General features: G+C 43.5%; 1 protein-coding gene across 2 annotated transcripts in view; it reads left to right on the forward strand.

The window, feature by feature from the left end:
• Positions 1–22,455, forward strand: part of ADCY1 (adenylate cyclase 1) — a 240,841-nt gene that overhangs the window by 150,324 nt on the left and 68,062 nt on the right. For both annotated transcript variants that reach the window (XM_050937673.1, XM_050937672.1), the window contains exons 6-7: positions 10,311–10,469; positions 12,300–12,441. In XM_050937673.1, the coding sequence (XP_050793630.1) occupies positions 10,311–10,469; positions 12,300–12,441 (301 nt within the window). The remainder of the gene's footprint in view (positions 1–10,310; positions 10,470–12,299; positions 12,442–22,455) is intronic.

A 22,455-nucleotide genomic window follows, 5' to 3' on the forward strand; every position in this document is an offset into this window, starting at 1 on the left:
AAGCAGAGTTCATACACTTAAATAGCTGGAAAAGCTCATCTTTGGCTTTACCAGGAAATATCTACTTGTATGCAGACACTTTTGGACTTACATGGTAAATGAAGATGGGAACTTAATAACTTGTGGAAAATGGGATAAAAAGCATTTTCTTATTTCAGTGCTGTCAGTTCAAACTCAGCCACTACTGATCTATTCTGAAATGCATTTCCATCTGATAACAGTTCAGTAGCTTCTTCAAAATGAGTTTGATAGTTTGTAAGAGCTGTATGAAACTAGGAAATGGGGGAAAGACGACTGCTGCAGAGGAGCATGTGGATTGGACACAGACTTCTCTTAGAGGAGAGTCTAATGATAGAGAATCTCCAGATTATAGTAAGAAGCAGAGGATGGAAGAGGATAATGTGAGGGCAAGATCAGATGATAAACAGTCATGTAAAAAAGAATCTGACACATCAGAAAAAGGCAGACAAATAAACAGGGACAAGTTTTTTAAAGTGCTTGTACACAAATGCTAGAAGTCTAAATAATAAAATGGATGAACTACGGTGCCTTGTGATAAAGGAGGATATTGATATAATAGGCATCACAGAAACCTGGTGGACTGTGAGCAATCAATGGGACACAGTCATTCCGGGGTACAAAATATATCGGAAGGACAGAATAGGTCATGGTGGGGTGGGGCGGGAGTGGCACTATATGTGAAAGAAAATGTAGAAGCAAATGAAATAAAAATCTTAAGTGAATTCACATGTTCCATAGAATTTTTATGGATAGAAATTTCATGCTCTAATAAGAATATAACATTAGGGATCTATTATCGACCACCTGACCAGGACAGTAATAGTGATGATGAAATGCTAAGGGAAATTAGACAGGCTATCAAAATTAAGAACCCAATAATAGCGGGAAATTTCAATTATCCCCATATTGACTGGGAACATTTCACTTCAGGACAAAATGCACAGATAAAATTTCTCGATACTTTAAATGACTGCTTCATGGAGCAGCTAGTACAGGAACCCTGTGCTGAGCGCAGGAGCTGGTCCAAGAGGTAACTATAGCAGGACCACTTATAAATAGTAACCATAATACAAATAGCATTCAACATCCCTGTGGTGGGAAGAACATCTCAACAGCCCAACACTATGGCATTTAATTTCAAAATGGGGAACTATGCAGAAATGAGGGATTAGTTAAACAGAAGTTAAAAGGTACAGTGACTAAAGTGAAATCCCTGCAAGCTGCATAGGCACTTTTTTCAAGAAATCATAATAGAGGCCTGACTTCAATGTATACCCCAAATTAAGAAACACAGTAAAAGAACTAAAAAAGAGCCACCGTGGCTTAACAACCATGTAAAAGAAGCAGTGAGAGATAAAAAGACTTCCTTTAAAAAGTGGAAGTCAAATCCTCGTGAGGCAAATAGAAAGGAGCATAAACACTGCCAAATTAAGTGCAAAAGTGTAATAAGAAAAGCCAAAGAGGAGTTTGAAGAATGGCTAGCCAAAAAACTCCAAAGGTAATAACAAAATGTTCTTTAAGTACGTCCAAAGCAGGAAGCCTGCCAAACAACCAGTGGGGCTCATTGATGATCGAGATACAAGAGGAGCGCTTAAAGACGATGAAGTCATTGCGGAGAAACTGAATGGATTCTTTGCTTCAGTCTTCATGGCTGAGGATGTTCGGGAGATTCCCAAACCTGAGCTGGCTTTTGTAGGTGACAAATCTGAGGAATTGTCACAGATTGAAGTGTCACTAGAGGAGGTTTTGGAATTAATTGATAAACTCAACATTAACAAGTCACCGGGACCAGATGGCATTCACCCAAGAGTTCTGAAAGAACTCAAAGGTGAAGTTGCAGAACTATTAACTAAGATTTGTAACCTGTCCTTTAAATCGGCTTCAGTACCCAATGACTGGAAGTTAGCTAATATAACACCAATATTTAAAAAGAGCTCTAGAAGTGATCCCGACAATTACAGACCAGTAGGTCTAACATCGGTACCAGACAAATTAGTCAAAACAATAGTTAAGAGTAAAATTATCAGACACATAGAAAAAAAAACTGTTGAGCAATAGTCAACATGGTTTCTGTAAAGGGAAATCATGTCTTACTAATCTATTAGAGTTCTTTGAAGGGGTCAACAAACATGTGGAAAAGGGGGATCCAGTGGACATGATGTACTTAGATTTCCAGAAAGCCTTTGACAAAGTCCCTCACCAAAGGCTCTTATGTAAATTAAGCTGTCACGGGATAAAAAGGAAGGTCCTTTCATGGATTGAGAACTGGTTAAAAGACAGGGAACAAAGGGTAGAAATTAGTGATAAAATCTCAGAATGGAGAGGGGTAACTAGTGGTGTTCCCCAAGGATCAGTCCTAGGACCAATCCTATTCAATTATTCATAAATGATCTGGAGAAAGGGGTAAACAGTGAGGTGGCAATATTTGCAGGTGATACTATGCTGCTCAAGATAGTTAAGTCCAAAGCAGACTGTGAAGAACTTCAAAAAGATCTCAAAAAATAAAGTGATTGGGCAACAAAATGGCAGATTAAATTTAATGTGGATAAATGTAAAGTAATGCACGTTGGAAAAAATAACCCCAATGAGGTTATTTGATGTGGGCTAATTTAGCTACTACGAGTCAGGAAAAAGATCTTTGAGTCATCGTGGATAGTTCTCTGAAGATATCCACACCATGTGCAGAGGCGGTCAAAAAAGCAAACAAGATGTTAGGAATCATTAAAAAGAGGATAGAGAATAAGACTGAGAATATATTATTGCCCTTATAAAATCCATGGTACGCCCACATCTCGAATACTGTGTACAGATGTGGTCTCCTCACCTCAAAAAAGATATATTGGCACTAGAAAAAGCTCAGAAAAGAGCAACTAAAATGATTAGGGGTTGGGAGAGGGTCCCATATGAGGAAAGATTAAAGAGGCTAGGACTCTTCAGCTTGGAAAAGAGGAGACCAAAGGTGGATATGATAGAGGTATATAAAATCATCAGTGGTGTGGAGAAAGTGGATAAGGAAAAGTTATTTACTTATTCACATAATACAAGAACTAGGGGTCACCAAATGAAATTAATAGGCAGCAGGTTTAAAAAAAAATAAAAGAAAGTTCTTCTTCACGCAGCGCACAGTCAATTTGTGGAACTCCTTACCTGAGGAGGTTGTGAAGGCTAGGACTATAACAGTGCTTAAAAGAGAACTGGATAAATTCATGGTGGTTAAGTCCATTAATGGCTATTAGCCAGGATGGGTAAGAAATGGTGTCCCTAGCCTCTGTTTGTCAGAGGATGGAGATGGATGGCGGGAGAGAGATCGCTTGATCATTGCCTGTTAGGTTCACTCCCTCTGGGGCACCTGGCATTGGCCACTGTCGGTAGACAGGATACTGGGCTAGATGGACCTTTTTGTCTGACCCCGTACGGCCGTTCTTATGTTCTAAATAATTGTAGCTAAGTCTATAACTTCTTAAAATTAAAGGAGCGGCAGAGGCTGGGTTGGTAGAGTGGATTTCATCTGCCCATAGGCCATTTACACAGATCCACAGTATACTAGGATTATGAGGGTAGAATGAATTTCAGCCTCAGTTTGTTTCTGGGTCCAGTTTAGAAAGCAAAAAACTGATTCATTAGCTACAGAAATAATCCATAGAATGAATAATTTGACAAATTTCAATTTCTTTTCTAAAAATATGGTTGTCCTTGAATAGCTGGTGACTTTCCAAAATGTATTCATAATTTGAAATTATTTACTGAATACTGTTGGCAAATAGTTCTTGGCCTGTGGATTGTTAATGAGCAGACTGTAGTGAATTTCTGATATTCACATAGAACAATTTTGATTCGTTTTGATTAGACAGAAATGTCACAACATTGGGAGGACATGCTGAAATTTTGTGTCTGAAACTTGCTCACCAATGTATTCATTAATAGTTGCTTAATATTCCCCATTTTTCATATGTTTGCTAGAAAATTCATGGAATCTAATTGCAAAAGAGGTACAAACACACCCAAAGCAAATTGGGAATTTTAAAATTTGAACAAATATACATGAACAATGTTTTTAATTTTTCTCCTTGGCTTCAATAATGATACAAATATCATTGACACATTTTGGAGTCTCTGGGAAGAGGGTAGAAATACATTTGCAATTTAGATTTTGTATTAATTGAGCAAAGCACAAACTGCCTTCAGATTCTACTTCATGAATCTGTGAATATATTGCAAAGCTCGCTTTCCTTAACATGTAGTGATCAGTAATGTAGTATTTACTCTATCTTTTGAGATCTTTAACTGGAACTTTGAAGACAAATTTTGTTACAATTTTCCAGTTTTGAAAAGCATATTTCCTTGAAAGATGAGTTTTTGTTTTTCTTTGAGGACATTTAGAATAGAGGAAAGAACAGATTTCTTTTCAAGGTCTTGATGGATTGTGCCTCTTTTCCCGTTTGGGGGATATTTCCTTCCCCTTCTCTTTACATTTAATGTAAGTTTCAACATACTTTTTTTGTAATATGAAAGAGTTTTTAATATTTTGTGAATACAAAATAATAATTTATGCATAGGTACTTGCAGGTGCTTGACTCCAGTTAATACACAGCTGCTGTGTTATGGGATATAGACTATGTAAAGGCTAGTAAGGCCTTAATCTTGATTCTTGAAACGCTCATGAATATACTTACATTTACCCATGTGAATTGTCTCGCTGGTATCAGTGGGACTGCTCATAGAAATAAAGGTAAGCACATGCATATGTGTATGCAGGACTGTGACCTTAGTTTGAATGTTCAAAATGATCAGTTTGAATTAATTAAGCACAAAAATGAATGGCCTTTTTTTAAACATAAAAGCACTATACCCACAACACTATAACATGAGAACAAGAGCTGAATTATTTTTCAAACATTTAGGCATAGTAAGAATGTGCAAACATTTGTGGTTACGTCTCTCCTTGTTCCCCCCCCCCTTAATTAAAAAAGTGTGTGTTTCTTTTTTTAACTCTTACCTAATTCAGAAATATCTTAGACTGATTATCTTCAAATTTCCAGTGAAAATTCATCTCTGGTTAAGACCTGACTTAAGAAATTATAACCCAAATGGTGTAATTTTGAGAAAGTAATGACAGTTTAGAATTAGGGGGTTAGAATGGAAAGGATTTTTCAACTTCAACTATTGCAAAGCTGCCCTGACACTGTAACATAAGAACAAATGTTAAAAATTATTTTTCAAAGTTTTTTGACATGTCAAAAGTGAGTAAACGTGTGTGTTTACTCTGCTAAATGATAAACCAGAGTCTCTTTTTAGTTAACGATGCTAATGTACATATGGACTTAATTCTTCCTTCAGTAACACCAGGCAACACTGAAGTTAATAGGGAAGCGCCACTTAGCAGGAAGGAGAGTATAGTTCACAGAATAGGACGTAAATACAATAACTATTAATACACAACTTCCATCTTGAAGAAATTATGGATGCAACACACGCAACATGCCTGACACAAGCCCACAAAACCAAAGAAATGAAAAATTAACCCACCTAATAGTATATACTCTTCATTCTTCCACCCACAGGCACATATTTTACAATTACCACTCCTACCATATATCACAGACCATGCACAGCAATCCTAGCTTTGCCCTGTTTTTGCCATTTTGCATACACACTTTACTAAATTACTTTTTCCCCAGCACTAACAGTTGTGAAAGTTTGGGGAAGTAGGTTATTGTATTGCAAAAAGCTACTTTGGTAAAAGGCTGTGCACAGATGGGTGGTTAAAGGAGGTGATGGAAGGCTGGTATCCTTGTAGGGGCAGAGTTAAAGTCCTAGTGCAGAGGTGGGCAAACTACGGCCCACAAGCCACATCCAGCCCAGCCTCTGAGCTCCCATAAGGGAAGGCTAGCCCCCGCCTCTCCCCTGCTGTCCCATCTCCCCGCAGGAACGCTGCTGCGCGGGAAGCACAGCTGGCTCTGCCCGGGCGGCAGGGCTGCGAGCTTCTGCCACTGTGAGAGGCATGGTAAGGGCGTGGAGGGTCGCGGAGGGAAGCTAAGGGAAATGGAGCAGGGGGGCGGTTGGATGGAGTGGAGGCGGTTGTATTGGGTGCAGGTTCTGAGGGGGGCAGTCAGAGGATGGGGAACGGGTGGGGGAGTTGGATAGACGTGGGAGTCCTGAGGGGCCTGCCAGGGGACAGGGGTGTGGATGGGGTCAGGGAACAGGGAGCAGGTCCCGAGGGGTGGTTAGGGGAGGGGGTTCTGGGAGGAGGCAGTCAGGGGACAAGGAGCTGGTGGGGGGAGGGATGGGTGGGTTGGGAGTTCTGAGGGGAGTAGTCAGGGGGCAGGAAGTGGAAGGAGGCAGATAGGGGGCAGGGGCCGGGCTATTTGGGGAGGCACAGCCTTCCCTACTCAGCCCTCCATACAGTTTTGCAACTCCGATGTGGCCCTCAAGCCAAGAAGTTGCCCAGCCCTGTCATAGTGCCTGGTCTGTGGTGTATTCTTGGTGTGGTAATGGTAAGGTGTGCGCTTGTGAGTGGGGGTGAACGGTATGTACTGTTAGGTGGGTTAATTTTCCATTTCCTTGATTTTGTGGGTTAGTGTCAGGTAGGTTGTGTGTGTTGCATCCTAGCTGCTTCACAACAGTTATTTGTCTATTTTTTATTTGTCTATTAATTTCGTAGGGCATTAATACTTAACTGGGTGGGGTATTGGATGGGGGCGGACCTATTGGGGGGGCTGAAATGCAACAAGAGAGTATTTCATCCCTTGGCAGTTGCATGTTAGCCCTTCCCTGCTGTAGGAAAAAAATCTTATAGAAGAATGTAGCTCCTCCCAGAGAAGCTTTTATGAAATGGCCCTCCCCAACCCCCAATCAATCAAACTTGTATACACCTAGCACCACCGCCATCTACCGGTCCAACTTGTGTATTCCTGGCCATCAGGTTTGTGTGCTCAGCGCATAAACTTTTAGAGTATAATGTGAATAAATGCTATCAATTCCATAAGATTCAGCATTTTTCAAAAACAAACTCCCTCTTGCATCAGTCTTCCTCACGGTCTGCCTCTCTGCCAAGTTATGTGGAAAAAGACAATGTTTTCAAAGATATGTCAGTCAACAATGAAAAGTTGCTGTAGGGAAATTTTAGCCATAGCCCAAATTCAAAAGCTTCTGACTAAAAACGTATGAGGTGAACCCAAATTAAAACCTACATCGAAAATTCAAACAGCATAAAGTTAACCCTGTGTGAAATTTCACCCCAGCTGGCCACCTACTTCTAGAGAGAGACAGGAATTTATGCCCCATTTTAGAATGCAATCCTAACTGTGGAGATAGCTGCTTAGCACATGTGTAAGTTTTTGCAGTTTCAGTGCAATAGATGTTGTCAATTGTTAGAAATAAAAAGTCCTCTCAATGCCACCCGAGTGAGATGAGTACTATTAACACTGACTTTAACGGCTAATTACAGTTTCTGCATGTATAAAATGTAAATCTCTTCAGGCTCAGCCCTGCATATAGGGCAGTGGATAACTTTGCTACTACAGGAGGAAAGATATTACGACTCAGTCACAATTCCTCCCCTGCTACCTTCCTATCCTGAGCAATTGTGTTGCTTCACCCTTTCTTGGGTTACTTACCATCACCCCCATGTCTAGCCAGCTGAGCTGCCTGACGCATGAAGAGTGGAGCCAAGACTGCCCCATCCCTGATATCCCCCATGGCATTTCCTCATGCCCATTTGCAAGCGGATGAGGGGAAAGTCTTATGTGCACAGCCTTGCTCCCTGAGCCTTAGTCTGAGAATCTGAGAAACTGCTGCAGTTTAAGCAATGGGCTTAAACTGCAGCAAGGGAGATTTAGGTTGGACATTAGGAAAAAGTTCCTAACTGTCAGGGTAGTTGAACACTGGAATAGATTGCCTAGGGAAGTTGTGGAATCTCCATCTCTGGAGATATTTAAGAGTAGGTTAGATAAATGTCTATTAGGGATGGTCTAGACAGTATTTGGTCCTGCCATGAGGGCAGGGGACTGGACTCGATGACCTCTCGAGGTCCCTTCCAGTCCTAGAGTCTATGAGTCTGAGTCTGAGTCTAATCTAGTATCTGGCTGTCCGGGGGACCTTACTTCCCTGGGTGGTCTCATAAGACTAGATAAAATCTGGCCCCATGTATTTCTGAATAGCTAACCCAACTACATACAGGAGCACAAGTATCAGGACTAGAATATCATGTTTGTGTGACCTGGATGAGGGGGAAGGGCAGAACTTTCCCACTTACTGATTTTGAATCTGAAATCTTGAGATCAGTAAGCAGATTAATACAAGAAAATGATTCCTGGTGTCTTTAAATATGCATCATTGTAGAGGAGGGAATTAAACAATCAGAGACGCTTCAAAAATTATTTTTTACCTCAGTAAGTTTTAAATCAATGAAATGAAGTGGAGTTGTTCATCAAATAAAACTTAAGTAGAATACCAAGCAAATACATTACAACAGAATAAGGAAATACATCAGAGGAGATAAATATTTTTATTGATGTTTATTGTTTAGGACTCTCTGTGATGCACAAAGAGAAAACAGTAGATGGAATTCACCTTAGTACAGAGGGTTAGCACCATCTCCTCCATATCATGTTGTTATCATTGCTATGAGTCTGTATTACAGTCACACCTAGAGGCCAACCACTGTGCCATTTACAGACAAAGGCTAGGAAATGTTATCTCCATTTGGCAGACTGGGAACTGAGACAGAGAGAGATAAAGTGACTTGCCCAAGGTCACACAGGAAGTCTGGGGTGGAGCTGAAGAAATGATGCCAGAGCTCTTCAATCCTGGTTTAGTGCTCTACCCACAAGACCAACCTTCCCCTCAGTGCCCTGTATGAATGCTTATGGTGAAATCCCTTTACCCATATAAATCCCATGTTCTTTGTGTGAGACGAATTACCAGGCAAAATTCCCCAGCCTCTAACACAAAGCCAGGCTATATAAATAGAATATATGCTTTCTATGAAATGAAGGATCTCTAAAAGTAATATTGTCCATTTTAATATTCAATTGAAAGCAATCCCTTGTAATACTATATTTAAATATGTTTGCTTGGATGCATGTCAGGTTAAAATTACACTTAATAAGATAATTTCAACAATTTTCTTTTGATTCCACCATCAGTTTGCTGTCAGCTGTCATAGCTGCCTAAAGTAAATATGCATTAAGAAACAGGAAAACTTATGACAGAAAAAACTGTGGGTAAATAAGTGGAGACAGAAGATAAATAAGCAAGTGCTGTAGTTTGGCTGTCACTGGATCAGTTGAGTTACAAGCAGAGTGTATTTTTGTTTATCTTGATAGGAGATCTAAGCTTCACAAGGAATTTAATAGCAAATACTGAGAAGGTGGTAACTAGAACTACATAGTACAGTTTGCAGAACTTGAATCTCGGACCACGTTCACAGAAATGTTTGCTAAGGGGAGCAGACTTTTCAAATGAACTTTAACCCACTTTCAGATGACCCTGGGACAACATAAATTGAAGCTCTATATAACATCTGCTTTAAACCTGAATTTTTTTCTGGATGAAATTAAGTGAAACATAATCTTTGACTGAATTTTGTTTTGAGTGTTTGGATTCATTCAAACCTGAAAATCAAATCAAAACTTCATTTGGTGCTGAAGTTAGGAATTAAACCACTCACTCCTTGTAAGAAACAAAACATTATATTATTATTATGGTTTAGATCTTGGGTAAACTTGCCATTACTCCAAGAGACCAGAATGAGAAGTTTTTATAGGAGCGAAAGTGAAAGGAAATAAAACAGAGAGCAATAAAAGAAAATAAATCAGCTTTACAAGTGTGCTATAGACAGTGACATGGGGTGTCCTGATGATGGAAAGCCCATTGCTGGGGAACATTGTGGTTGCAGCAACTTTTCTACTGCTGGGATCATTTCTCTTCCCTGTTCTGTTCTAAGTGTAACTGCCCATCTAGCACTGAGCTGTTTGAATTTGTATTTTGCAGCTAGCATGAAGTAGCCAGATTCTAGGTGAAAATCCACTATGGGATACTGAGATTTTGATTAGCTGGGATGAGATCACCAAATCTTTTTCATTAGTGATTAGTGAAATCAGGGTTTGAACTTTTCCAAAAGCTTGGGAAGGCAAGAACCTTAACTGGCTATGTCACCTGTCTGAAATTTTTAAAGATCATTTCTCTGCAGTTGGCAATGTGTAGAAACGATGAGTCTTGGAAGAAAGAGACAGGAAGGTGATGGAAAGAAACGTTCTTCTCTAAAGATCTGATACCATCTATTGCAGGTCTGTAGCAGAAGCCACTGAAGTGGATCTCAACATGAGAGTTGGACTACACACAGGCAGGGTGCTTTGTGGGGTCCTTGGTCTCCGCAAATGGCAATATGATGTCTGGTCAAATGACGTGACTCTAGCAAATGTAATGGAAACTGGAGGATTGCCTGGGTAAGTCTTAGAGAAAAAACTACAGCCCTGAATGAGAGCATCAATTATTTCTCTCTTTAACTGAAAGTATTTTGCAAAGCCAATTATTATAATAATTGATACATAAGCGTGTTTCAGGTTAAGGACTCTTATGGGCTGTATTTCCTGCTGTTCAAACATCTCCTACGGAACACTAGGATTGAGTGACCTGTAGATTTCTGTTAGTAATGGTTCAGAGAAGGTAATGTGAACAAAATTCTGTTAAAATGTAAATGTCCTTTGAATAAGCTTTTCACTAGAAACTGCCAAATATGAGGGGTAGGAATGAGGCAATGGTAAAATTTCAGTCAAAAAAGAGCTACATACTCCTCTCAGTAAAATGGAGTTACCTCAGTGCAATGGAAGGGAGGATTTGCCCATCTCTGCCTCCAAATACGTGGCATAATATTACCATTACAAAGCCAGATTTTCAAAGTTAGGCATGCCCGATCCCATGCAAACATTAGTTTGTGCCTAATATATGTATCCAAATACTAGGCATATGTGTGCAAATCATGTATTTGCATGTGCTCTTGGAGAACCAGTAATTTAACTGGGTATGGGCACAAGCAGGTACTGAAATTTCAAGGCCGCATTGAGCTTTCTTGAGTACACATTAAGTGCATGCAAATATGTTAGAACAGGACCCCTTGTATCAGCTGGAGTTTTGTTGGATTTTTACAAAACAATTCGTGTTCCGCTGAACAGGGAGAGGTGGAGCCTGCTAATTCTTGTGGTTAAGATGGGAAATTTCCTACTTTGTTGACATTTGTTTACTATAGATGATTTTGGTAGTTTAGTTTAGTTTGCTTTGGAAACTCGCTTATCTTAAGGCATCACAGTAAAATGAATTTAAAAAGATATTTAAGAGAAGTAATACTTTCACAGTTAAATTTCTATGAAAATGTTCCATGTGTAAAGGGTGGCATAGAAGAAAGTGTAAAAACAGTTAAAGGAAAAATAGACCAATGGAGAGAAACCTAGCTGGCATTGTTGCGAGAACAGAATGGGTGGGGGCAGCTAATAAAATAGGTTGGCTAAATTAAGACCATCAGAGTTTGTCTACATAGGGACATTCAGGAAAATTAATCCAAGTTAACCAAATGTGTGTATGTAAAGTGGATTAAACTTCATTAAGCCCCTGTGTGGACCATCTTGTTCAAAATTAAAGTGACTGTAATTCAGTGTAGCTTATTTCACTTCCAAAGTGAATTAAACTAAACTGAATTAAGGGCACTTTAATGCTGATTTAGAGTGTCCACCCAGAGTCCTAATGTGGTTTAACTAATCCACTTTGAAAGTTAATTGAGGTTCAGTTTCCTGATTACACTTATGCAGACTGAGCCCTCAGAGTTGTAAATGGATGGGAAAGTGAAAACAAAAGCCTGACCTTTATATAGCAGAAAAAGAACAGCCATTGGAAAGATTTAAAGAGTGGGGTGGCATGCATAAAATAGAGGGACAATATCTCCAGCAAGTGCTTTAATAAATACTTAGAAAGCTAGAGTACTTGAAATATAACATGTATGCCTGCATACTTTGTAAAATCAACAAGACTTCAATTTGATGTGGTTCTCTATAGTTACTTACATTTGTTCAAAGCATCTGCTAAATTTAGGAAGTTTATATGCTAAAAACACCTTGGCATTTGAGTTGGTTGCGAGAATTTAGCTGCCCTACGACAGAAGTTCACCTACTGTTTGTGCATGTAATTCACCTTTGTGTTGGCCCTCTGCACAGTGATGGATTTCACCCAGATGAATAGGTCCTGGCTCATTGCTTTAAAATCTTTTTTCCTCTCTTTCTTTCTAGGAAAGTTCACATAACAAAGACCACCTTAGAGTGCCTGAACGGTGACTATGAGGTAGAACCAGGGTATGGCCATGAAAGGAACAGTTTCTTGAAGAAGCATAATATTGAAACATTTTTTATTGTTCCATCCCATCGGAGGAAGGTAGGCTTTACAAATTTTAGCTTGTTCCATGGTGTAATTTCATAGTTTAACAACTATATTGTGAAACCACCCTTAAAACAGAGGCAATATCTGTATGTATTAACTATTGAGAGACACAAGGTAGGTGACGTAATACCTTTTATTAGACCAACTTCACTTGCTGGAAGAGACAAGCTTGTGAGATTCACAGAGCAATTCTTCAGCTCTGTGAAGCCCAAAAGCTTGTCCCTTCCATCAACAGAAGTTGGTCTAATAAAAGGTATTACCTACCTTACCTTGTCTCTTTCATATCCTGGGACCAACGCAGCTACAACAACCCTGCAAGCAATGTCTTAATTATTAACATTTCTTCAAACTATCCGTGAAAATAGGATCTTTTATTTTGAAGGGAGGGGGACATCATACATGATTAGTTCTGAAAATTGATCATTCTCTGAAAAATAATCTACTTTTAAGTATGAACTGTCAGAAAAGCAGATGGTTCATTCAAACCCTGCAACTGTACTGTCAAATAGTACATGATAAAATATCACCCCAGTGACTGAAGTTCATTCTTCTCTCCCTCTTTTCTTTTATATATGCATTTCTGAACATCAAACCTTCCATCTTTGTACTCTTTGGTTGGTTGGTTTTTTGGGGTGTTTTTTTTCCGGTTATTCTCCAGTGTCCACATTTGGACATGTTTTCATTCCCAATCATGCTCCCCTAACCCTTCCTACAATAATGTGTGATACTAGTGGCCCATTTACTAGGCCTGAACGAGTTCTCAGGGGATAGAAGCAGCAGAAATAGTGATTACAGTCATGTCTTGCCTGCAGCAGAAAAGTAAGTGAAATGAACTCACCCATAATTGACCTAACGTACTATGGGAGTTTGAAAAAGTTGCCATGTGAGCTCTACAGCACACACCTAGTTATCTAGGTCAGGGGAAGAAGCTAGAGTTAGCAGGCCTGGTTTTGTGTCCATATACCATTGCATCATGTTTGCTAATCATTCAAGCACCTTAGAACAAATCTTATAAGAGTAGCACAGCAAATACTCAATACTCAGCCCAGTGTGTTCATTCCTCTCCTCCTGATGAGCTGAGCTGCTCCTGAGGCCTCAGATTTGTTGCCCCTGTTCATTCATCCACTTCAGCCACAGTCCCCACATGCCCTCAGTATCCCCCCTCCAATCCACGGCCTTCCCAAAGCTCTGCTCCCCTTATCCCTTTTCCCTCCTCTGCCCTCTGCAGCACCTGCGCTTTCCTGACCCTTCCCCCCACCCCACCCCATAGAAGGCCAACCCTGAATGTTAGGGGGTAAGGATAAGGTGGGGAGGAAATTAACACCCTAGGGAAGGCATGATAGCAGGAGCCTTCACTTCACATCTCTGGTGTTGCTTAGAATTGAGCTGATTCTGATGGAGACACTGATGTAATCTAGTTCCCTTTCTCTGCCAGGTCTTTGAGGATAAGGAAAGTGGAGGCCCAGTGGTGTGATGAGAAATTCCTGGGCCTCAGCAGTGCGACAAAAATGCAGGCTGGTGACAAAAATGATATTGAAGCTGGCTGATATGTTGTAACACCTTTCTCCTTCCGGCCCTCGCTCCTTCCTTTTAAAACCTGAAGCCCATCCCAAAAGAACTAACCAGTCAAAACAACTATCCAGTGGTTCCGATTACAACAGCTTCCTCTCATCCTGGTGTCTTGGTTTGTTATTAAAACTATTTGTGACCTCACTAGAAGCCTTGAAATTCCCTATTCACCATTTAAACACATCCAATTTGTACCATCTTTCCATAACATGTTTACAGGCCAAAAGGAACTTTGGTACTTTTTATTCATGTGTGACGGGGTAAGGGGGATCCCATCCAGTGCGGGGAGAGTGCACCTCATCTCCCTTAGGGTGCAGGGGCAGGGTGTACATAACCTGCGTCTGTGTCTCCATAGCCAGCGTCAATGAGTCTGCTAGCAGGGCAATGAGGCCTACTGGCCAAAGTCAATGTATTAGGCCTGCTTAGCAGGGCAGTATGGCCCAATAGCCAGAGTCAATGTATTTGTCCTTCTTAGCAGGGAAGTAAGGTCTAGTGGCCAAAGTCAGTGTATTTGCCCCGGTCTGAAGGACAGCAAGGCCTGGGGACCAAAGTCACTGTATCCGCCCCTGTTAGCAGGGCAGTGCAGCACAGTGGCCAGAGTCAATAGGTTTGTCCCTCTTAGCAGGGCAATTAGGCCTAGTGGACACCGTCAATGGATTTGTCCTTGTTTGCAGGGCATTTTGCCTAGGGCCACAGTCAATGGATTTGTGCCTCTTAGCAGGACAGTATGGACTAGTGGCCATAGTTAACGGATTCGTCCCTGTTTTGCGGGGCAGTGCGGCCTAGGACCACAGTCAATGGATTTGTCCCTGTTTGCAGGGCAGTACAGCCTAGGGTCACAGTCAATGGATTCGTCCCTTGTCGTGGGGCAGTGCGGCCAAGTGGCCTCAGTCTGGGAAGGGGGCCACAACACCCAAAAAGAGGCATGGTGGTGGCCTGGATAGGGGGCCTGAGCCCTCTCTCACCATCGGATCCCAGCCCAAAGCCCTGGTAGTGGCAGGAGCGTGTGTCACTGAGTCACCCGTGGTGGTCTGATGGAAACACACTGCTGAGCCACTATCTGATTCCCCTGGGCTGCTTCCTACCGTGGTTCCCGCTGCTGCTTTCTGGGCATCTCTGCTGTCTCTGGGTTCCCCGGTCTGTGCTATCCTCAGCGACTCTGGACTCTGTGGAGCCTCCATGGGTGCCTGGCGTCTGCCTGCATTGCGGGGCATCTTCTGGCTCCCATGGCCTCCGGCTTTGGCTTATCCTTGGCTGGAGCAAGTGTTGTATGCCCTTCCTCTCCGGCAGTCAGCCCCAACAGAGCGGAGCTGCTCCCTTTTATACTGATGCATTGGAATATGCCCAGTAGAGTTGAAGGGGGCGTGGCTTCCTCAGCCCACAATGTGGGGTTAACCCTTCCCCATCCAATGTGGGGTGAGTGCACCTTACCCAGTGCTGGGCGAGTGTGCCCTGTCACACACGCTCCCCTTTAAGAGTGGATCTGCCAGGGCCCCTGCACCTCTTTCCTCGCCCTGAAGCCAAGAAGAGAAATCAGCGTTGCCATGCACATTTCCCAGGAAATCATAAGGTTGTAGGGATAAGTACCACTGCATTATCTGGGGGTTAGTTTCCTTCATGTGGTGTAACCAGCACAGGGGTGCATGGTCAGTAATCAGCCGGAATGTGTTCCCCAGCAATTAATACTGTAGAGAATCTATGGCCCATTTGACGTCTAGGGCCTCTTTCTCTATAGTCAAGTAACAGGTCTCTCCAGGGAACACTTTTCGCCTCAGATACAATAAGTTCCTCTCTGGTGTCTCCTTGAGACAGTACCGCCCCGATCCCTACCTCAAATGTGTCCGTCTGCAGGATGAAGGGTTTCTGAAAGTCGAGATGGACCAAGATTGGCTCCCAGGTCAGCCGTTCCTTTAGTGCCTGAAAGGCTGCCTCACACTCCCTAAACCACTGAACTCTCTGGGATTGTGATTTCTTCAAGTCAGTCAGAGGGACGGCCAAATTCACAAAATCCAGTACAAAGGCAATATCTGACTAGGAATTGCTGAACCTGTCTCTGTCATCGGCATGGGCCAGCTCTGCAACATTTGTACCTTTCCAACTAAGGGTCACAGCTCTCTGCCTCCAACAGTATAACCTAGGTATGTTACTTCGTTCTGCCCAAGATGGCATTTTGTTGAATTCATGAGTCCAGCCTCCCGGAATGCATGTATGACCTTAGAGAGATGTTGAAGATGGTCTTCCCAGCTGGTACTATATATGACAATGTCATCGATATAAGCGGTGGTGTACTGCCCATGTGGTCGTAACAGCTGATTCACAAGTCGCTGGAAGGTGGTCACTGCCCCATGTAGCCCAAAGAGCATGGTTATAAATTGATACAGGCCAAAGGGGGTTGGGAGGGCTATCTTCAAGCCAAAGGGGATTGGGAAGGCCATCTTCGAGCGTGAGTTTGGGGTCAGAAGGATTTGCCAATACCCTTTGGTGAGATCCAAAGTCAATAGGGGGAGCCAGGCTCTCCTAACCTCTCGAGGAGTTTGTCGACCCACAGTATCAGATAGACAGTGAATCAGGATATACTGTTCACCTTTCTAAAGTCAATACAAAACCAGATGGACCTATCTGGTTTCAGGACTCGGACTACTGGGCTTTGCCACTCACTTTGAGATTCTTCTATCAAACCTATATCCAGCATGACTTCCAGTTCTTTCTGGATGGCCCCCCACATCTTCTTGGGCAAAGGTCTGTGGGGGTTGCGTACCTTTTGTCCTGGTACAGTGGCAATATGAGCCGACAAGACATCTGGATAGGACTTCAGGAGTCTTTGTAGTTGTTCTCTCTGGGTCTGGACGAGTTCTGTTCCTATCAACATTGGCCCATCTTCAAAGGATTCATCAGCCATGGGTCCTAATTCTGGTTCAAGGTTGCAGGGTGTGATTAGTAAAGCCTCCCTGTGCCTCCAGGACTTTAGCAAATTGATGTAATACATGCATGTCTTGTGGCACCAGCCTGGCAGCTGGACCTCATAATCGATCGGCCCATGTGACTTCAAAGGGGCCTTGCCATTTAGCCAATAGTTTGGATTCGGTTGAGGGCGGCAGGATTAGGACCTGGTCTCCTGGTTCAGAGCTCGTCAGCCTGGCTCCCTTGTTACACGATTGTGCCTGAATCTCCTGCACCTGCCTCAGATTTTCTCTGGCAAAGGTCCCTAGCATCTGAAGCCTCTTCTGCAGCTATATCACATGGTGGACAACCCCTACCAACCTGTGTCTCTTGCCCTCTCAGCCCTCTTTCAGAAGGTTGAGAATACCACAGGGTGGTCTCCCATATGAGTTTCAAGGGGGAGAACCCCGTTGATACTTGAGGTACCTCCCATATGGCAAACAACAAGGCTGGGAGCAGCGTATCCGAACGTTGCCGATCCTCTTCCACAAATTTGCATAGCATGCTCTTTAAGGTCTTGTTAAAACATTCTACCAATCTGTCTGTCTGGGGATGGTACAGGGAAGTTCTGAGAGCTCTTATATCTAAGAGATGGCAGAGGTCGACCATCAATCGGAAAGTCACGTTCGTCCCCTGATCTGTTAAGATTTTGTGGGGTATCCTTACCCATGCAAAGACCTTGATGAGCTCAGCGGCTATCTTAGGGGGCATGGCAGTCCATATGAGTAGCATGTCACATAATCCACTATCATAAGGATATACCGGTGGCCAGAGGAAATCTTGTCTAGTGGGCCTACCAAGTAAAGTTCTATTCACTCAAAGGGGATCCTAACCACAGGGAGGGGATGAGGGGCCCTTTCAGCACTCCTTTTGGGTCCATGCATTGGCACTCTGAACATGAAGCACAATAATTCTTCACCTTCTGGTGGATATCCGGCCAGAAGAACTGCTGTCCCACCTGTTGGAAGGTCTTTTCTCTTCCAAGGTGCCCTGCCCAGAGCACCAAATGGGTGTGGTGTAAAAGACCCTGGTGCAACCTCCAAGGGACCAGCAGCTGGCGAAGCACTTCTCTAGTATGTGGCTCTTCCACCAGGCGATAGAGGTAGTCATGCCATATTCTGAAGCATGGGCCTTGGAGTATTTTGGGGAGCACCCCTCCCCTCTTGATTTATAGCGGTAGCCTGCTCCCAGGGGTGACTAAGCATAGGGTCCTCTCATTGTTCCCAGAAGAAGTCACCATCTTGTTCAAGCTCTGTTCATGCATCATTGATGGAGGAGTCTGTTCATGTAGGTGGGGGCACTGAGATCATGGCAGACTTGGAGTGCCCTTCCCCTGGATTGGCATCCCGATCCCTCACAAGTAGCCCCTTTTTTGTCAGCCCTTTGTCTTCTGCTGTTGGACGGTACTGAGAGGGCTCTTGCAATAGTTCTAGGAATCACGGCCAGTCCCACCCCAGAATCACTGAATAGGCCAGCCTGGGAATCAAGTGTGACTGAGAGGGCTGTGCTTTGGTGGTATATCTCCAGCATCACCCAGGTAGCAGGATACAAATGTAGGTCTCCATGGACACATTGGTCGTGTCTGGTACCAGATCACCTTGGATGACAGTTTGGCTACAGCCAGTGTCAATCAGTGCTGTTGCAGGAACCCCTTCTATGAGCACCGGGATCTGAAGCTTCTCTGGACCCCTCTTCCAAGCCTGGGGGCTGGCTACCCAGACCTGCTCATAATTGCTGTCCATATATAAATTGAGATATACCCATCTCCTAGAACTGGAAGGGGACCTTGAAAGGTCATAGAATCCAGCCCCCTGCCTTCACTACCAGGACCAAGTACTGATTTTTGCCCCAGATCCCTAAGTGGCCTCCTCAAGAATTGAACTCACAACCCTAGGTTTAGCAGGTCAGTGCTCAAACCACTGAGCTATCCCCCCCCCCATCATGTCAGAAATGCCCCTCTTGACCACATTCATAACAACAGTCTTGGCCCCTCTGTCTGGCGAGTCCATTCTAATCGGATTGGCTCCGACTAGAGGGCTTTCATCCCACTGCGTAAGGCCTCGGGTAGCAGTCGACTTCAGACTCATGTCAGTGTTCCTGGTCGGGGCTCTCGATAGGAGTTGCAGTCCTCCCAGTGGGGCCGGGTGGGGTTTCTCCCGGCTGGCCAGCCTTTCCCCCCGAGTTCCTCCATTTTATGAGGCTGGGGTTCCATAATTTCAGCCACCAAGTAATCCTCTATCAGTCCAACTGCTTCCGTAAGCATTGCAGGGCGGTCTCTATGTACTCACTCCTTCCCCCATGTCTGGAGGATTTGGGTGAACTGTTCCAAAATTACCACTTCTGCCAGTTGAGCACCAGATGACTTGTCGGGCTTTAGTCATCACCAAGTGTAGTCCCGGAGAATTGAGCCGCCGGTCGTGGCCTAGCCCCTGCAGGGTACCTTTTCTGATTAAAGGATTGACGATATGTCTCGGGGCTGATATCGGTCTGGTCTAGTGCGGACACCTTCACTTTTTCATAGTCCACGGCGTCCTGGTGGTCAAGGTTGCGATAGGCCACCTGCGCTGACTCTGTTAAGTAATGGACTAGAAAGGTGTCCCACTTTCCCTGATAACGCCGCCACTTGTTGGACGAGCCTTTCCTGTTGGACTTGCTGCTGGATGCTGCAACATCTCCTGTTGGTGGCTAGTAACCTGTTGCAACACTTGTGCATATTGCTGCTACTGTTGTTGTGCTACCTGTTTTTGCTGGTTTTCTAGGAGCCATTTCAAGACCTTGTCCAATTCCATGCTGGCATCTACTAATTTCAGGTAGCTAGAATGCTAGGGAGGTCAAGGGAAGAACCCGTACCTCCCTCGGATCTACTATTTTAGGCCTCTGCTCAGGCGTGGGGTGTTGCCCACATTCTCTACCAAGTGTGACATGGTTAGGTGGACCCCATTTATGCGGAGTGAGTGTGCCTCATCTCCCTTAGGTGTAGGAGCAGGGTGTGCATAACCTGCCTCTATGTCTCCGTAGTCAGAGTCAATATATTTGCCTCTGTTAGCAGGGCAATGAGGTCTAGTGGCCAAAGTCAATGTATTCGCCTGCCTCCATGGGGCAGTAAGGCCTAGTGACCAAAGTCAATGGATTTGCCCCAGTCCGCAGGGCACCAAGGCCTGAGGATCAACGTCATTGCATCTGCATCTGCCCCTGTTAGCAGGGCAGCGTGGCACAGTGGCCAGAGTCAATAGGTTTGCCCATCTATCGGGCAGTAGGGGCTAGTGGCCACAGTCAACTGATTCATCTCTGTTTGCAGGGCAGTAAGGCCTAGAGGCCAAATGGCCTCAATCAGGGAAGGGGGCCGCCATGCCCAGAAAGGGGGATGGTGGCAGCCCAGGTACGGGGCCTGGGCCTTCCCTCTCCACTGGACTCCAGCCCAGAGCCCTGGTAGTGGCAGGAGCGCATGCCAGAGTCAGTGAGGGTGGTCCGACCCAAGCATGCTGACTCAGTATTCCAGTTCACTAACTGGTCCACTATCTGATTCCCCTGGGCTGCTTCCAACTGTGGTTCCTGCTGCTGCAGTCTTGGTGTCTCGGCTGTCTCTGGGTTCCCTGGTCTGCACTGTCCATGGTGACGCTGGACTCTGTGGGGCTTCCGGGGGTAGCCTGATGTCTGCCTGCGTCATGGCATCTCCAGCTCCCATGGCCTTGGACTTTGGCTGATCCTTGGCTGGAGCCAGTATCATGCACCCTTCCTCTCTGGCAGTCAGCCTCAACTGAGCTGACCTGCTCCCTTTTATACTGGTGCATTTGGAGCATGCCCAGTAGAGTTGAGGGGATGTGGCTTCCTCAGCCTACAATTTAGGCTTAACCCTTCCCCGTTCAGTGCGGGGTGAGCGTGCCCCATCACACCACGTCAGACAACTTGGGACACAGACCTCCATACACCTGACCATCCTAGTCTATCCTAACAAGTTTTTCTTAGTCACTGGATGTTTATATGTGTACCTAGAGTTATAAGAGCACATATGAAAAAATAAATCAGAGAGGTGGAAGAGAAATAAGTCCCCACGATTCAGGACATTAGCCACCCTCTTAGTAATGGGGGTTTGGAGGAAGCTTTCCTTCAGGGCTGGTTATCCCAGATGGTGGTTGTAGGGGTTATGCACATTCTCTGAAGCATATTGGAGACACTGTTGAAGAGAGATTACTAAATTAGATGAGGTACTGGTCTGATCCAATATAGCAATTCCTGTGTTTCTGTTTCCTAAGAGGCCTTTTCAGTAAAGGTTGTTGGTCCAATATAAACTTGCTGTGAAGTTTGTGTCCCTTTACACCAAGGGGCTATATCTTGTTCCCATAGCTAGAGGGAGTTCTACTTTTGGCTTCCATAAAAGCAGGATTAGGCCCTAAATTAAACAATGTAGACACACAGGAAGAGGCAGGAGAAGGAATTATTTAGGGTAAAAATACTGCTTCTTGGTTATAGATTTTTTCCCTCCATTATTTTAATATAACTTCTAGTGCATTATATCTATAATTTATTATATTGATGGTGCTGGTGGTGGTTTGGAAGCAGGAAGGCTTAACTAAAAGAAGTGACCTTTTAGGAGGGACTTAAAAGAAAAGAGCAAGCTAACTTGATGCACAGAGACAAATAGAAGATGGAGGGAGGAGTTGGCAAAGCAAAATTTATGGCTTGAAACCATTTTAAATATGGTAACCAGGTCAACATGCATTTTAATTGCAAGGATGAAGGGCTAATAAAAAGTGAGCACACGGTTCTTTATATTTGCAAGGGGTGTGTTGAATTGCGAGAAGCTAATGATTAGCTTGTCATCAGCTGCAAAAAGCAAATGGCACCTTCCCCATTATTGTGTCACTGATTGATTTATGGAAATGCCAGATGTTGCTGTACAACTTAGCTAATAACATTAGGTCTCTGATATGCATCAATGGAGTGTCTGTGAAACTGGCAGAAAAACACTTGGTGAATTTTACTGGTATCGACTGATTTCTCCACTGGGCTCACAGATCAATCAGTGTGTCACTTTGCAGTTCATCGCAGCATATCAAACCTTTCCATAGTCATTGTATACTTGCATACTGATCACTGGACTGTAAAACATTGACTAAAAATGTTTTATATTATCTTTACATTCAACACAAAGCACATAGTATCCCCACCCCTCTTGAATCAACCACTAAATCTCTAGAGACAGATAAATGGAAGACTGTCCCTGAAGCTTGGACAAAACCTGATACAGTTAGCTGAGTTCAGATGTCCACTGGTTTAATATTGTATTCCTTCCTCCTGAACCTCAATAGCTGAAACATGGTCACATTTTTTATTCTTTATGCGTCATCTCTGACATTAATATGAACTGACTTTAGCAGGTACGATGCCAACAGGAATGAAAATCAATGTTATCAGCAACAGATGGCCAAGAATCTGTTCAATTTGAAAGGTAAATAGGAGCAGTTTGGAATATTTTGTTTTAATTAAGAGGAAGATATA

This window comes from Gopherus flavomarginatus, chromosome 2 (genome assembly GCF_025201925.1).
Source record: "Gopherus flavomarginatus isolate rGopFla2 chromosome 2, rGopFla2.mat.asm, whole genome shotgun sequence".
In the NCBI taxonomy this organism is placed as follows: Eukaryota; Metazoa; Chordata; order Testudines; family Testudinidae; genus Gopherus; species Gopherus flavomarginatus.